Consider the following 16,905-nt stretch of genomic DNA (forward strand, 5'->3'; position numbering starts at 1 on the left):
CTTCGATGAACGCTGGGGATCATTATCTTGACGAAAATAAGGTTCCGGGAGCATTTTTCATCAATAATGGTGCCAGAGGTTCATTTAAAACATCCCTATACAGGGTTGTCCAATTGCTACGGGCTACCATTGCTGTATTTTAAACCGTAAACGTTACAATTTCGGTTAAGTTAAGCGAAAGTTGTCTAATTTGATGGCAAGTTAAGATTTCGAGGCGCCGTCGCCGAAGTCTGTTCGGTTTCGGAAGTATTGGGAAAAAACGAAATTTTGCCGAATCCGACTGGATTTATGGCCAGTACTGTACACAGTGTGTTCAATAAAGAAAGGGACATACATGGAGATTATTTGCGTTAAAATAAGCCGATTTGACTTAATTTACCTCAGTTCAAGAGTTGATATTAACGGAGCTACAGGGTCTCAATGTCGAAAAAATTAATCACATTTCCCGCACATCTAAACTAAAACCTTTTTACTGCAAATTCACTTTTTTAAGAGGAACTTTTCAAGAAGATTGACTTTATGTCGTAAAATGAATAATAAAGTATTTTTTCCTCTCGTGCATTCCCTCTGTGGAAGCACTGTATGTGCGCGAGAACATATGGCCAAAAAATGAAAGGAAAAACTATGTGCGAGACGAAAAATAGTGTAAAAAACGCACATAGTCTTTTGCGCCATGTTTTTGTCGCGCACATAAATTTTTCGGCCTTTTCCTATCGCGCACAGGTTTTTTTCGGCCGGTTTTTGACGCGCACATAGATTTTCGACACATTTTTTACGGTGCACATAGGTTTTTCCCCTTTTTTTTCAGAGCACATAGGTTTTTTCGCTCTTCTTTTCGGTGCACATAGGTTTTTTCGTCTTTCTTTAAGGTGCATATAGATTTTTCCGCCCTTCTTTTTGGTGCACACAGGTTTTTTTTCACGTTTTTCTTGGTGCACATGGGCACGTGCAAGATTGAAGAAAACAAAACACATTTTTTGTAGATATTTTATTTGTCGATAAACCTGCGTCATGTCGCCTATACCGACCAAATATAAAAATTTGAAATATGTGCAAACGTAAAAGGAAATCTCTCTCTGTTAAATAACACAAAAACGGGGATTTATGTAATATCTACAATGGCACTATCGCTAATTAATTATTACATAAATATTTAAATACTTAAGACATTTTGGACTAATTCCAATCACGAACTTAACATATTCCTCCATTATTAGGTTTTATTTGACTATGATAAATTTACAATTTGAGCGATACGAAGTGACTCTCACACCGAGTTCTCGTTAATCACTTAAACGGGAGCGAACTGAAGAGAGTTTTGTACATTTTCATTGAATTTCTCAAGAGTCATCTAGTGTAACGCTCCTCAATTGTCACTGTACAAAGGAAAAAATATATAAATGTGTTTGTCCCGGATTTTAGGTGAGGACAATCAAGAAACTAAAACTTAAAAGTGGTACATTTTGATTTTTTGTTTTTTTTCTTGTCGAAATATTGATATTTGAAATAGGACACTTTTTACAGTTGTGCCCTCCGGACGGTTTAAGTTATGGCAAAGTGGCTTTTGCACTCGTCTCATTATTCGTTTTACGTTAGATCTCACACCAAACCCGACTTCTGTTAAAATTGTTTAACACATTTTTGATATGTCACATCTGGTATTTAAATTTGTCTTGCGAGATTAAGTCCCAAATGCGAAAGCCGCTTTTGCGCAACTCGTATTGTTCGGAAGTAATTACCGCCGAGAAATGTGAGTGGTGCCGTGTTTCGAACGTCGATACTTCGAACACAGCTGAAATTCGAAGTGGGGTGCTTCAAAGGGATGATCCGAAGAAATGGCAAACAATCCAAAAATGCGACGACATACTGGGGGTTCCGGTACTTCCCGATCGACTTCCGCCAACTGCTCCGAGGTTGGGGCCCCCGTCCTGCAACTGCTGCACGTAAACCGTCCCCTTCTCCCTTTTGGGGGACGTTGCGATAGTTGCCCACATAAAATCTGGGACGTATTATGTACACAATATGAATCCCCAATTATAGCTATTTACAAAATAGAAGATCTCTGGCAGATCAACACTAAAAGAGAACAATTTGTAACTATAAGCTGAGATCGTCCGAATCTGCGAGAAATCCTGCATACGCTTAAACATAAAGCCCTACAGTGAAAACTCCTCACTGCGCACGCGCGCATTTTGTATCAATTTAAAAAGCCGATTTGATTAATTCCTGACTGTCCGTGCGGCTAAAGCTACGTTTTTCTATTTGACATTTTCGTACAGCTTGTCTCTTAGGCATTTTATTTTGTTGACGAAATAGGCCTCCAACGTCTCGGCGCACTTGAAGAACGGAGATTCTTTGGGATTGTAGTACCTGCAATTGTCGAAAATTTTGGTCATATCCCCAATGAACTCGCTCAGTTTCCGGTACGACTGCTCGTTGATTTTCGACTCGATCATCTGAAGGTCTGCAATGCGGTGTTGATCAGTGCCGTGCGGCTGAACGGAAAATTCGGACTTACCCATCGGTTCCTTTATCACTTTGTAATAGTCGGGAGCCTCGGTGGGGTCTACGGGCTCCATGAACGGCCAGGCACTTTTATGCATCTAAAGAAGAAGAAACCAAAACGATTAACGTCGTCTTTCCGACATGGAAACGCGGCAACTTCGCTTCTCGACTCCGAGACATCGGCCCGTCCCGGGACGGGTCGCTAGTTTCTCGACTGCGTCGATGGGAGAGCGCGAGAGAAGCGCAAAGTCGATTTTGGTAAGTGAAAATGACACGTGTCACTCCCACTTTGCGCCGCACGCCCAAACAACAACGCAACGAAGCGACATTGACGGCGCGGTACCGTGATCATGTAGTACTCACTTGTATTTGCTTGATGAGTTTCTTCAAGTTGTCGAAATCCTTCTGCGCCAGCTCTCTCATGTTCACATAATTCACGGAGCTGTTTTTCTGACATCGGGGACAAACGTACTCGTCGATGTTATCGGCCTCCGACTGTAAAATTCCCACGCACCGCCCGTGGAACCAGTCCTGACAATTGTCGCAACAAATATAGAATCTGGAAATAACGCATTATTACCAAACGTCTTTGTCTGCACTTGCCCAAGGAATTAACGCACCACCAGAGTAATCGAAACCTTCAAGTAATTTCCCGTCAATACTGACTTGTCCAATTTGGACACTTTTTTTTTAAGGACAGGCGGAGTCTTCCGGAGCTTTGGTGCATCCGTGTAGAAACTTCTTTTCCCATAAATACCGGGTGCAGCAGTTATTTCCCATAAATTCGCAACACCCTCTTGGGTTCGGCAGTCACACTATCAAGTGACAGTTAAAGCCGCACTTTAGCCTCGTCTCATTTTAACATTTTTTCTCTTGATTCACTCCGTCGTCTCTCCTGTTGCGTGCGAAACACCGTTTTATGGCATAAGACGACAGGGGGAGTTGGTGTTGCTATCACGGCATGGCCAGCTCGCGGCCCAAATTTAAGTCTCATAGAGAATCTCTCGGACATTCCTGGGAGGGGGTCGCAAGAGGAGCGTTCCTTCGGAAGACCTACAGAAACTGATTCAACTGCAGGGGGAAACTGGGCCAAAACGACACTCTTATTTTAACTACGGGGGGTCGTTGCGACGTAGCTGCACAGAGGTGGAAACGCTCGCTACTGACATTTCAGTTGAGCTTGTTTCTTTGCGCTTTGTTTCGCTCCTTCTTGCTGTTTTTGGCCAGTAATTTCTAATAAACTCACGTTGTGCCACAATAACAAGACGTGTCTCGCCTGTTGGGAAAGCCGGTGAAGTGAATCAAAAAAACAAAATGTCGGAAAAAGTAAAGTCCAAGGCGTACAAGTAGTAGTGAGGAAAAGCTACTTGAAGTTTTTGGTCACTTTTCTGTGGTGCGTTAATTTTCCGGCGAAGCGCAGGTATGGCCGAACGTTCGGGTGTTGGGGGCTTACTGCGACTCGTCGTAAGGCTGCTGACACAAGCAGTAGAGCTTCTGCGTTTCTCGAGCCTGCTTGCACTCATCACAAACGAACTCGGTCAATGTTTTACTGCTCTCCTCCGTGATCCCCACACAGTCTCCATGGAACCAATTGTTGCACAGATCGCATCCCACGTAGAACTTGGTTTCATCGTACGGCGTCCGACAGATGCAATAAACCTGAAGGGAAATCGCCGATAAGCCGTAGGGCAGGGGGGACATCGACCAAAAACGTACCTTCTCTTTTTTGAGCTTCGAGTGTCCGGAATGGGGCGAACTGTGCGCCTTCGGCTTCCTACCTCTGCCCACCGCGCCCCCTTTCGGGAGGGGAATCGCGGGCGTGGTTGCCGTGGGCGCCGATTTTCGCTTGCTGCTCCCCGTCCGCGCCGTCACCTCGTCCTGCTTCGTCCTCTCAATTTTCGTCCTGGCGGCCAGCTCGTCTGCCACTTCCTTCTAAGGAAAATTAACAATATAGCACACCTCCCAACGATGGCGCAAACCGAGCCAGACCTGTATCTCGTACTGAAGCTCCTTCTCCAGGAGCGCCCGCTTCCTGAGGATGTCCTTCTTGAGGAGCTCCTTTTGCCTGTACAGGGTAACCATCACTTTGGCTTTGGCATTGGACACGCGTTCCGCCTCTTTGCTCTTGGTACGGGACCTCGGCGACAGCAGCTTATCTTTTATTAGTTCGGACCTAATTGACGGGAGAAAATACTTCTATTGATAATTTCCAATTGTGCAGCGCTCGCAATCGCATCGTAAATTATCGACGATTTTGGGCCAAAAGGCGCGACAAATTGAAACAGGCACAACGGGGGCGCCGCCTCAGCTCTGTTCCGCCAATCTTTCGGTCTGCTTACGAATTTTGCGGCTTTCCGGGCGGAAAGTGGGCGCAATTCCCGCCCAGATGATCAAACGCCAAGACCTGATGAATCGCGGGTTCGTACGAAGCAAAGGTACGGAGCAGTTGTGCCGCACTTCATGCTTTGAACCCCCGTGTTTGCCGAGGGCACTATTGACACGACAACGACATGAACGAAAACCGCACGTGCGGCTGCGCTGTTCGCGTGCAGCGCGAATGCAACGTGATCCCACCTCTTTTTGCCGGACGCAACCGCGGCCACGCCCCAAGGGCGATTTGACAGCTGCGTCACAGAAAACACCGCAGCGTCGTTTACTCGCGCGCGTGACGTAACCAGTCGAAGCCAATCAAGATAGGAGAGTTGGCGGTTAGTCGGATGTCAGTGATAGTGGTCTGTCAGTTGCCCCCCTCTTCGAACATTGCCAGTGACGTTCATTGGCAGCCATTTTGCCGAAACAAATGAGCGCCACGACGTTGGCATATTCTTGCGTGCGCATAAGCGGAGCGACGCAACCCCCCAGATATTAGGAGTCGAGGTGAGACCGCTAAGGTCTCAACGGCGTCCCCGTTCAGTCTCGAACGACCCGACTGCGGGTCGTCGCAACCCGGCGGCCCCGTTCTCGGGTTTCGGGGTCAAACTTTTAAAGGTAAATTAGGCACTCACGTTTGAACCACTTCGGCCTTCTTAACCTCGTTGTTCTTGCTGGGCCTGCTCCGCTTGGGCTGGTCCATCACCCAATCGGCGTCGGCGTCGTCCATCTTCGAGGTGCTGGACGGCCGCTTCCGCGAAGCGGTGGGGAGGCGCGTCACCGCGCTGGACACCACCGCGGACGAGACGGGGACCTTGGGCACCGGAGACGGACAGTCGGGTTCCTGTTTCATCTGCCTCTCTTGGTACCTCTGCAGCTGCAGCAGCTTCTCCTCGATCTCTGGGTTCAGATTCTCTTGTTTTAGTGCAGTTTTGATTGCTAGACGGGCGAAAATCAGGATAACGAAAATGTAACGTGGAAAAAACAAAAACGGGCAAAAATAATTAAACAGAACCCAAAGCAAAACGACGGGAAAATAATAGATAAACAACATATTAGAAGAAGTGCAAGGGCTTCACAAAAAGGCCGGTTTGGTTTTTGTAAACAATTTATTACATAAAATTTGGGTACAATTGGATTCACATTTTACAGCTAAATTTGAAGAAACGAGGAAGGTCGGAAATCTTAGCTACAGGAGGAAGTTTTACATAATATACTAACCTGCTCCGACTTTAAAAGGAAACTTTGTTTAACCCTTGCATTTCCACTAATATCACCTGTATGCCCTTAAAACTATGAGTACAACATCGTCCATCTCCCCAATCAACTCGCAAAAATTTCCTGCACAAAAAGGCCTTTCGTGACTCACTTCGTATAATATCGAATACACCCCGTGTCGTTTTGCATTGGGTACGTACAGTTGGGATTGTAAACTATAACGGATGGTTGATAAACGAACATACTTTGCTGAATATAGTCCGGGGTGACGACAAACTGCTTATTCGAGTCCACGCCGGACGTTTGGGGGTGCTGAGACTGTTGCGCGCGCTGCTGCGTGGCCTGGTTGTTCTCCATCTTCGCTTTCATGGCTTGGATGAGCGCAGACGCCTGGGAGTGCTGGCCGTTGGCCAGGCCCTGACGGTTGGACGAGTTGGCGGAGTCGGCCGGTTGGACCGTCGGTTGGGTTTTGGCCGGCGCCTGAAATCGGGGTTGGAAAAAATCATCACTTTTTCGAGTAAAATCGTTTTTTTTTTGAGTTGGCGTCGCTTTCGATGCGCGGCCGGTCCGGAATGGAAACTGAGAAAGGTCTACGTAAAACTAGGACGATTCGTCGCTCTTCGCGAGGCAAATTCGACACTTCGAGGGCGGGCGGCATTAGAGTCTTTCCCCTAACGCATCCACCCCATTCGACTTAACAAACATCTATTACTAAGGGTCGTTAGCGCCATTCGAGCGAGGGGACCAACGCCAGCAGTCCGTTCGTTTTCTCTTCCGATATTGCTTTGAGCCTCCTCAATGGAAATGCGAAAGTGGCCATTTCCGACTAACGAAAAAATGTCAGAATTTTTTTTAAAAGAAATTTTGCCCAAAGCTAAACGCCTCGGGACGCCACTGCAAGCATTGGTGGAAATTACTGACTGTTCTGGTCGCTGGAAATCTCAGTGATCTTTCAAATCTCCCTTCAACTTCGCCCATTCGCCCACTTTTCTGGCTCGTACGTAATTGTCGGTTTAACGGTGCAGGTGGGCCGACGTCGCATTCGGCTATTGTCTACCTAGCAAGTGCGAAAAGTTCCACTTTACCGCACGCCCCGGGTCCTTTGAGCCGGCAATCCAGAGCGGCAGAGACTTTTTCGCACGTGCCAGGAGCAGTTTCCCACCAGCATATCGTCCTCTGCGGTCAGTTAAATATTAGCGTACGCAAAATAAGAACGGAAAAAGTTTTACCGCGCACGCGTCAAAGTCGAACGCCCAGAAAAACTCTTGGCGCTGACACGTGTCGCTTTGATTCTCGCGCGCGACAACTTTGACCCGCGCAGGCGCAGGTCGGAAAATATGAACCGTTCATGCGCCGTAAAACTTTCTCGTGGCAGCACATAAGGCACAATCGTAACGCATCGGACTGCCCACGCGACCATCCGATTTATGCCAAATGCCACTGCCCTCGCCCGTTTCCATTTCTATCGTTCGAATCTGCATTGAATGCTGCTAGGAAAAAAACTGTCAACGGACCAGTGGCGGGTTTGTCTAACTTGAATTAAGACTAGAAATTAACAGTGCTACGGGGGTCGGTACGAAATTAAAAGCGTTGTACACCACAGAGGGGCAAACCTCCATGTTTGCCAGGTAGGCACAATGCTTCTTCTACATCGCAAATAAATAAAGGTAAAATATATGCAGGACACACTGTATATCTGCAGTTGAAAAAATAGGTAGAAATGGACACTGGTACAAAATTTGACCCTTGAAAACGGTAACAACTCGCAAAAATCGGGCAAGCTCAGAAAGTATGAATTTCTGAGACGCGTATGGATTTCTGACACGCATATGTATTTCTAAAAAACACATTCTTCCATGGCACTCAGCAATCCAGAAGAATCGGAGCGGCGGCACCGTGAGCCCTTGCGACCCACGACGCCCCTCCGACGACAAAATGACGTAACAGGGACACTAAAAAATGGCGGCCTTGCGGTCGGGAAGACTCCTCGCTCCTGGTCCAGTTTGCTCGCCCACGGCATCACGTGACACGTCCGACCGGTCACCCACCGTGTGGTCGTGTTCAGTCCCTTCGAAATTGTATCAAAAGTCGCAGGGGAAATCAATATGGCCGCCGTCGGACCTATCACGTGACGTCGGTTCGGCCGTGGGCAAACGATTTAGGACTGCGATTCACCATTTGAAGGCGGCCTGCTGCAATAAAATACACATTTCCCATTCAAAACGGCCGATTTTCCAGGCTTCTGCGCCCAATGGCGAAACCATTAATTCTCGGCCGCCCTGTATAAAACGGAATCAATTCGCTCATGCCGAAGTAATTCCCCCGATCGTCAGTGACCAGCACCTTTCCCCGAATGGAAATCGGCACATAAGGGCCGTTTTTTTTCTAACACAAAGTTTGGCACAAAACAAATTTCAAAATCGCTAATATCTCAGGAACAGTGAGAACCCAATCAAGATTTTTTTTATTTTGCAAAAAAAAAATCTTTCGTCGCCAACGTGGGCCTTCCGTGGTTGTCCCGCCCATGCTGGTCTGAGAGGAAACAAGTACATTTTCCATACTCCAAATGAACCTAAAATTCTTTGGCAAACGGAACTAGCGACATGAGCTGGCTCAGCTCTCGGCTCCATTTGCGCCGATCTTCCTTCGATTTGAGCGAATTTGAGACCTAAAATCCGCCGCTCGAGGGCTCACTCTCGCGGCGAAAGTGCCCTTTTACGAGAGTACACTAATGACGTCACCTCGAAGTTTGTATTGTCAGAGCATGATGGCTACACGTAAAACGTTGTTGTGACAGTTCTAGTCATTGATCAGGTGATGCGTTAATCGCGAGCTGCCGCTGTGCGTTAATGAAATTGTTAAAGCAACGGAAGAAGCCTGAAACGAAAACGTCATGGGCGGGCAGCGAATCTAAAGAATAAATGCGGGGGGGGGGGGGGCGCACCGAGACACTGACGAAGGACTTGCAGTAGAATCGTACAAAGACTTTTTATAAATTGATAGAAAAACTCGTGCATTTTATCAATTTATAATCATTAATTTACGTTCATTAATAATATTTTGATAATTTTACTTTGAAAAAATTAATTAAAAACAGTTTGACGCAGGTTCATTGGAGAGTTGAAATATCAGGAAAAGTCAGAGGGATTAAAGGTCAAATGCGCAAATTAAAGAATTTTTGAAAAAACCTGGGGGCATTAAAAAATCCACTGGATGCGCCCTCTCCACCTCCACTTTCCGGCCAAAAAGATCGGTTTTTTTCCCCGGCACTAAACGAGGAAAATCACACGTCTCGCACGTTTTTCCTTCAACGATCTGTGATCAGGGAGAAAGTCGACTCGAGACAAAAAGAAATCGTTCAAAAACACCTTTAAATCGCTCGACATCATACAGGGCGTGTCGGAATTGTCCTGTCCGCAGTGGGTTCATGAGAGGGAAATAAGAAATGGAATTTTTACGAACAAACGTCTGACTGCCCTTCGGTTTCGAGATACTGCCGGGTGTTAAAAGTCCAAGAAAAATTGTCAGCTTTAACCGTTCACCAGTGGCGGGGACGCGGGTGTCAGGTGTCCTGCTCAGTTATAAAAAAAATTGCGACGCTCGGTATATTTCGTTTAAAACGGTCCATCGTGCGCGCTGCGATTTCTTTTGACTTTTCTCAGTTTATCGCGCATTTCAAGCAGTTTAATCTAAGAGAAAACGTTAAAGTTAACAAAACCAGTTCGTTAAGCGCATTTTTGCAACCGAAGTAAAAAAAAAAGTTAAAATTTTTTTTCGGCCTCACAAGTTCACACGAAACCGAAAAACTTGAACAAATCAGCCAGTGGCGTGGAGCGCCACCGTTTCAAGCTTCGATCTGACATTGGTCTTACTGACTTTAATGTTTTGTTAGGACCAAACTACGTGAAATACAACAAACTAAAAGGAAACAAAACATTTTTTTTATACTTTGAGCGAAATATTATACTGGGCGTTACAGTTTTCTGTAACTAAAAAGGGCCCACGACTCCCGTATCCCCGCCACTGGAGAATGGTTGTGATTTTTTTTAATTGTACCTACCGATATGCTAAACACACGTAGGCAATTTGACTAAAACATTTTGAGCCATTTGGAAATTTACCAATCTGTTTTCTCAGGCTTGAACACCCTGTATCTCGAAACCACGGGGCAAGTAGACACTTGTTTATGCAAATTTTATTTCTTATTTCGATCACAGGACCCTACAAGGAGCAGGGAAAATTTGCAAATTAACATATATTCAAGATACACACCTGCAGTAAGAGAGGACAATTCTGATACACCCCGTATAGTGACGAGCGGGCTCTCGGGCTTCTTACTTTCTTTCAACTGATGAAAAGATCGAAAATCCGCAAGAAAAACATATTTGTATCGTGCAGTCCTCGGGGAACGACGTTAAAATTGGGCATCGCAACGTCGAAGACATATACAGGGTGGTCCCCCAACTTCACTTACTTCTCCTTTCTACAAGAATTTGACAAGTCAAATAATGATTCGGCTAAGCCTTCCTCGTGGGACAGAAGCTGTCAGCTGCAAATTCGAGTATTTTTTCAAAATTTGCCCCCAGGCCTCCCACAGTTTCTGAAATATCTGCTTAAAATTTTGCCTATACAATATCGTAACAAACGTACCATATTTTGACAAAAAAACAACAAATAATCAGTAGAAACGCTTCCTAAACACGGAGGAAATTTCTCGAGTTAAAATAAGAAAAAAAGTTCCTATAAACGTATGTCTTGACTTGGCTCGTTTCCATTTTCTTTTACTTTGACACCCTGTATTCCCGACGCGAAGCAATTCCGGACGCGTTCAGAGAAACTTTTTCTTATTTTCGCCCAAGGAACATCCTCTTAAAGCTGCGCCGCATATCTAGGAGACATCCTGTAGGGGCAAAAAGATCCAAATTAGGATTAAATAGTTCAACGGTCAAGTTTGGAGCGTCAGTGCCCCATTGCACGTCGTCGTGGCAGTGCCACAGCGATGGCCTCTACCACGAAAACTGTCATGGTAAAAACAAGCCTTAACATACATTTCACTGAAACAATTCTGCTTGCCGAATTGACGGTAAGTGAGACGTGTCGCAACGACAGTAAGCGAGATATTTCGCATTAACCGAAGATGAGGCAGACGGATCTAACTGACGGTAAGTGAGATTCATGAAACCGACGGAAACCCCGAAATGTCACACGGACAAAAAGTGAAACATGTCACATTGATGGTAATGATGATAAGCGAGATGCGTCACACTGAAGATAAGTGAGGCGCGTCACACTGATGATAAGATGGGTCACACTGATGATAAGTAAGATGCGTTATACTAACAGTAAAATGAGAAGTGTCACGATGACAGAAACTGAGATGTCTCACTGAGAAAAACTGAGACGTGTCACACTGACAGTAAGGGAGACGTGTCACACTGACAGTAACTGAGACGTGTCACACTGACAGTAACTGAGACGTGTCACACTGACAGTAAGGGAGACGTGTCACACTGACAGTAACTGAGACGTGTCACACTGACAGTAAGGAAGACGTGTCACACTGACAGCAAGGGAGACGTGTCGGTCGTTTCTTTTACTGGTCGTTTAACCCTATGTGGCCTTTCCCTGTTAAAAACGCCACTTGTTCTCGCACAAGAGGGAAGTGCCAATAAGACTTTTTAACAAATGAACGATCTACTGAACTTTCGGTAGTTAAAGCACGTTCTTTGAACGCCGGAAGGCTGCGACTTGGAGTAACGCAAGACGTTTCCGTCCACGCGTGTATCAAAAGGGGACGCTTCTCCAGCTCGGGGGAAGCCCCCCCTCCTCGTTTCAGCATTTCGGGGCACGTCTCGAGCTTCCAACGGAGGGCAAACGTGGTGACCCGGCCGCAAGATCCGTCGGACAAGTCCCTTCGGATTGCCGAAAAACGACTGTGGCACAGAATGAAATGGCAGATCTCGTGCTCGGAAACATAAACAAACTTTTTGCCCCCCCGCTCGGCGACAACCAAAATTTGTTTGTTACTTTTTATCGTTATCAAAGGCGACAGAAAAAGCACTACCGTAGTTTTGAAGCAGCATTTATTGAAATATTACCGGGTCCTTAAGATAATTAACACAATACAATTACCATCTACAAACAATCAAATTAAATATTAGCAGGACGACGTCTTTGTCAAACAGCAACAACCACGATCATTAGTACAAACAAACAGGTAAACGTTTATGATAAAAACACATTTAAATGAACATAGACTTGAGCGAACTAGGAACTAATAAAATCAATGAAACTTTCACCGGTTAAGTGCCGAGTTACGGACCTCATGGTAATCTCGATGGTCTCGTTGGAACCCATGAACCGACAGGGCGCAAGCGATTAACCGGTAAGCGGGCCGAAATTGCCATAACGCGGGCCTGAGCCTGATGGTAAGTCGAGACCTCGTCGCGAGGATAATTTCCATAGAAACGATGAGATGTGGGCGAAACGACGGTCCCCATGAAAACTGCCCTCCAGATAAAATCGCCAGTACCAGACCTCAAACGCCAACGAGTCCCGACAACTTTGCCCATTAGACAGTTTCCACGAACGTTAGAAGCAGGAGACGTTCCACCTTCATTTCATCCTTCGGATGGAAATTATACTGAGGGTGAAACGACCTGGGGCGCGTTCCCAGTCGCCATCGAGCCTACGTGCAGGGCACCGGCGTGCCCCCGAGAGGGGGGGGGCCAGTCCCGTTGTTCGACAAAGTAATGGAAGAATACTGCGGGACGACTCAACCTACTGGCCGAATGCACCCGGTGTACCCCCGACAACGATAGTAAACACGCCCCTGGATTTTTCGGCACGCGAAGGCCCGGTCGACGTGCCCCAATGCCGGGCCGTTAAAACCTCCGTTTTAACTGCTAGTATCAATCAGTTATTAGTGCTTTAATCTCCCAAGCCTCCAGGACCAAAAACTTTAAGGGCCAATAGATCAAGGTACTGGTAACCTTATCTATGACAGATAAACACGCCCCCCCCGATGTCTTCCCTAGATTTCGCCCTTTGTACAACAATCATCGGTCTAGTAAAAACCACCTCGTTTGAATTATTTCGGTTTTGAGGGGGCTCTAAGCGGGTGTTAAGTGAACAACGATCTCGGCATGAGCTGAACAACGACTTTGGTTGTTTGAGGCGATTTGCATACCTGAACTGGGCTCTGCTTCGTCGGACTGGGCGCGGTCACCTGCTGCTTCGCTGGCGACTGGGCCGTCAGCTGTTGCTTCAACGGACTGGGCTGGACCGGGGTCAGCGGCGGAGGGTTGATGGACGTGGGTTCCGAGGATGGTTCCGTTGCAGCCGGTTGCACGGCGAGGTAAATCTTAGTCGGACCCAGCACTCCTTGTCTACCGGTGGAGGCTTGCGCTGCAAGAAGTTCTACAATCAGTTTTGACGTCGGGTGACACGTTGGCTTTCGCGGGGCGAACGTGTTTTGTACTGGGCGTAACAGAAATAAGCGCATCAATTTAAACCAACGGCAGATCCCGTCAGGGGCAACATTTTTTGTACGCGCTATTCCCCTCGAAAATCATTTTTTATTTTTGCAACCCCCCCTCAAAAAAAATCATGGTGCGCCTATGATTTGTGTTGGTGCAGTCGAACTATTTTCCAGGAAAAATGTCATGTTCGTGCCTGCGTCGACGAATCAAATTTATTCAGTACTGCGACGGGTTGATGTTTACGTTCGTCGCTTCGCCGAGTAAAAACATTCAAATTCGTTAAAAACGGTTCATTTTTCGCATAGTGAACACACAGACGCCGGTTTGGCAATCGGGGCCTCCGGCGAGGACGCAGCTGAGGCCCGCTGGGCCCCTTGCAAAAGTTTCCGAGGTCTCAGGCACCTGACGAACGCACTTTTGTGCGCGCCGTGCACCCTCAACACTTACAAAAAGTGCAATTTTCGAAACCTGAAGGTCTGCGACCAAGACGGTAATTTTGTGAATGGGCCACGAACAACCAAACTTTACACCATTTCTGGTTTCAACTTGGAAAATGAAAATATTCCACGAGGGCGGAGAGGACGAACTGGCCCGCCGGATCTCCAGATCTGAACCCATGCGACTTTTTCCCGTGGGGGCGCATGGAAATGCAGTTTGTGCTACTCCGACCAACGCAATCGAAGAGTTGGAAAAACGTGTGGAAAATGTTGCAAAGCGTTGAACAATCATTCAGTCGGCGGTTGCAGTGCCGTTGTGAAAGTAATGGTGGTTACTTTGGGCACCTTTTAGGAATGGAGTAAGTTGGAAATGTTTTCCATTGTCCTCTTTTATCAACATGAAACTCTATTTATTCAACCATGTGAACATACTTTGTAAGTAACTCTGGTAACACAATTTAAAAACTAAATCGCCAACAATCGTAAACGTTTCAGACGTTAAGAATTCGACGTAGGTAGAAGGACCTGCCGACCTTTTTTGCGCTTATTTTCGGAATGTGTGTATCGCTCAGTCGACCAGGTCAGTGCCGCGCAGTGAAATTTTTCCAATACTATTTTTAATTTTATCTCGACAACAAGGGGTCATCGAAAAAAAATCGAGCTCTTGAAAACTTCTTCCATCAGCTAAAATTAATGTACCTATTTCTGACACGCCCTGTATATAGTTTTGCAACCTTCTCATTTTCCCTGTGCAGTAAAAACCTGTTGTTCGGGTACGACAATGACCATTGCTTCGCATGCATTCCCCACCAACAGTTTTGACACTGCCACTTTGGCTTGAGCGTCGCACAACTTTTTACCACCCACGTGCAGCAGCGGGCCACTTTAAGCTCGCAAATGCCCGTGGCAAAACCGCTTTCTGGCGCGGCCGTATGAAAATGCACAGAGTGTTCTTGAAGTTGAGTCCTTTATTTTAACAGCCGGTGGAACTCTCAAAGGGAAGTCGATTTATCAGAAATCGCTTATGTGAAAGTTTCCCAAAAGTCGACCGGCAGGGGAGAATTATTTAGATTTTCTTCGAAACACCCTGTCAGGCTCATTAAAAGACGTTTCCTTAAACGTGAGAGGGAACGTGTAGTTTCTGCATGATGGAGATCCGCTACGTCTCAGGCGAGAAGTACGGTACGGTACGGCGCAAACGCTTAAATATTAAACTTCCTAATAGACAGAGAGGGTAAAATGCACCCATTTCTTGACCTGCTCGTTCCCCAGATCTAACGCCCTGCGATTTGTTCTCCAATGGGGCTATTTAACAGCTCGTTCACCGCGACGGAGAAGCGAATAATGCGGAAGAGCTATGCGAGCACAATGAAAATGCTTTGAATGATATTCGTGGACACTGGGGACACGTGGCTGCGCCGAGTAAGGCTTTGCGTTAACCGAACAAATGGTGAGAATTCTGAAAAAGTTTTTTTATACAGGGTGTCTCAGAACTATGAGATCAACCTTCTAGGGATTGTTCAGTGCAACAATAGAAAACGTCTGGGTATATGAATTTGTGTGTGCACAAATATCTTCCTAAGGCGCTACGGCCTCGTCATGCTTTAGGACAGTTATGTGCAAAATATTTTTATCGAGGTTTGCTACGTTTCGTCTTAATTTATTTATACAAAAAGAAAACGCTACAGCTATTGTTCAAAATGTAGTCTTTGATCTTCACTGCACCTGTTCCAACGGCGCACATGATTTCTTTTGCACATAACTGTCTTAAAGCATCATAAGGCCGTAGCGCCCTAGGGAGACATTTGCGGACACGGATTACTATACTCGGATGTCTTCTATCGTTGCACTGACAATCCCTAGAAGTTTGATCCCATGGTCCCGAAATACCCTGTACAACATAATTTCTAATTAATTGGAGCTTAATTTAATATTACTTAACACCCTTAATCTGTACCTTTTATACAGGGTGGCTCATATGCGAATGACATTCCAGACGTGAGACTGAGATATAGAAAAATTTCAAGGTCACCGTTATGTGCGAACGAACCATTAACCCTAAAACTTTTATTTTCTATCTCTAATATTTCAAGACATAAACGTTACTCCATACATATGGGGTCACCCTGTATAAACGACTTTTGGTAAATTGACTTCTCCTGCGGAGTTCTACCAGCTGTCAAAATATGACTCAACCTCGAGAACGCCCTGCGTAAGTGTCGAAACATAAAAACGGAACTGACCCTTAAGCAGCTGTTGCTTGACCTGTTGCTGCACTGCCGCCAACTGCTGAGGACTGAAATCCGACCCCTGCAAGCCCTGCAACACTATCCTCGGCCCCTGTTGCGTCTGGATGACCTGCGCCGTGACGCACTTGATGACCGTTCCAGGCGGCTGACCGGCCAAGAGGTGGTCCATCGTTACCTTGTCGATTTGATTGTCTGTCGATTGTTGAGCGGTTTTCTGGGGCGTCTGAGCCGGGGCAGCTGCGGTTTTCGCTACGATTTGAGTGGGCTGGAAAACGAATTTAAGATTACATGAAAGAAAAACGAGGATTTTGGAGATCAAGCAAGTTTACCGATATCTGAGGCGAGGTGCTTTGATTATCCGGGGACGTCGCTGCCTTCGATGGCGTCGCGGGCACTGACGGTACCACTTGGCTGGCAGTGTGAAGGGTCTGGGTGATATTGCCCGGTGTCAGCTGGGCTATCACCTGGGCCTGATTGGTACCCGTCGGTCTGATCAACACCTGTTGTCCGTTAACGGTCGCTACTTGGACTTTTCCGGACGCCAGCTGCTGGGCCAAATTCGGATTGTTTACCACTATTTGATTCGTTATCACCTGAGGAGTAAAGAAGCAATTAGCTGCCTGAACTGACGGAAACTATGACAGA

General features: G+C 46.4%; 1 protein-coding gene across 5 annotated transcripts in view; it reads right to left on the reverse strand.

Moving 5' to 3' along the window:
• Positions 1-1,487: 1,487 nt before the first annotated feature.
• Positions 1,488-16,905, reverse strand: part of E(bx) (nucleosome-remodeling factor subunit NURF301 E(bx)) — a 35,806-nt gene continuing 20,388 nt past the window's right edge. For 4 of the 5 annotated variants that reach the window (XM_066301249.1, XM_066301250.1, XM_066301248.1 and 1 more), the window contains 11 exons: positions 16,590-16,853; positions 16,255-16,525; positions 13,283-13,500; positions 6,339-6,573; positions 5,511-5,814; positions 4,495-4,678; positions 4,222-4,437; positions 3,959-4,164; positions 2,869-3,064; positions 2,519-2,603; positions 1,488-2,464 (listed from right to left, as the gene is read on the reverse strand). In XM_066301249.1, the coding sequence (XP_066157346.1) occupies positions 2,259-2,464; positions 2,519-2,603; positions 2,869-3,064; positions 3,959-4,164; positions 4,222-4,437; positions 4,495-4,678; positions 5,511-5,814; positions 6,339-6,573; positions 13,283-13,500; positions 16,255-16,525; positions 16,590-16,853 (2,385 nt within the window). In that variant the 3' untranslated portion in view covers positions 1,488-2,258. The remainder of the gene's footprint in view (positions 2,465-2,518; positions 2,604-2,868; positions 3,065-3,958; positions 4,165-4,221; positions 4,438-4,494; positions 4,679-5,510; positions 5,815-6,338; positions 6,574-13,282; positions 13,501-16,254; positions 16,526-16,589; positions 16,854-16,905) is intronic. The other variant, XM_066301247.1, reaches the window with a different exon arrangement.

The sequence above is a fragment of the Euwallacea fornicatus genome, chromosome 38, assembly GCF_040115645.1.
Source record: "Euwallacea fornicatus isolate EFF26 chromosome 38, ASM4011564v1, whole genome shotgun sequence".
Classification (NCBI taxonomy): Eukaryota; Metazoa; Arthropoda; class Insecta; order Coleoptera; family Curculionidae; genus Euwallacea; species Euwallacea fornicatus.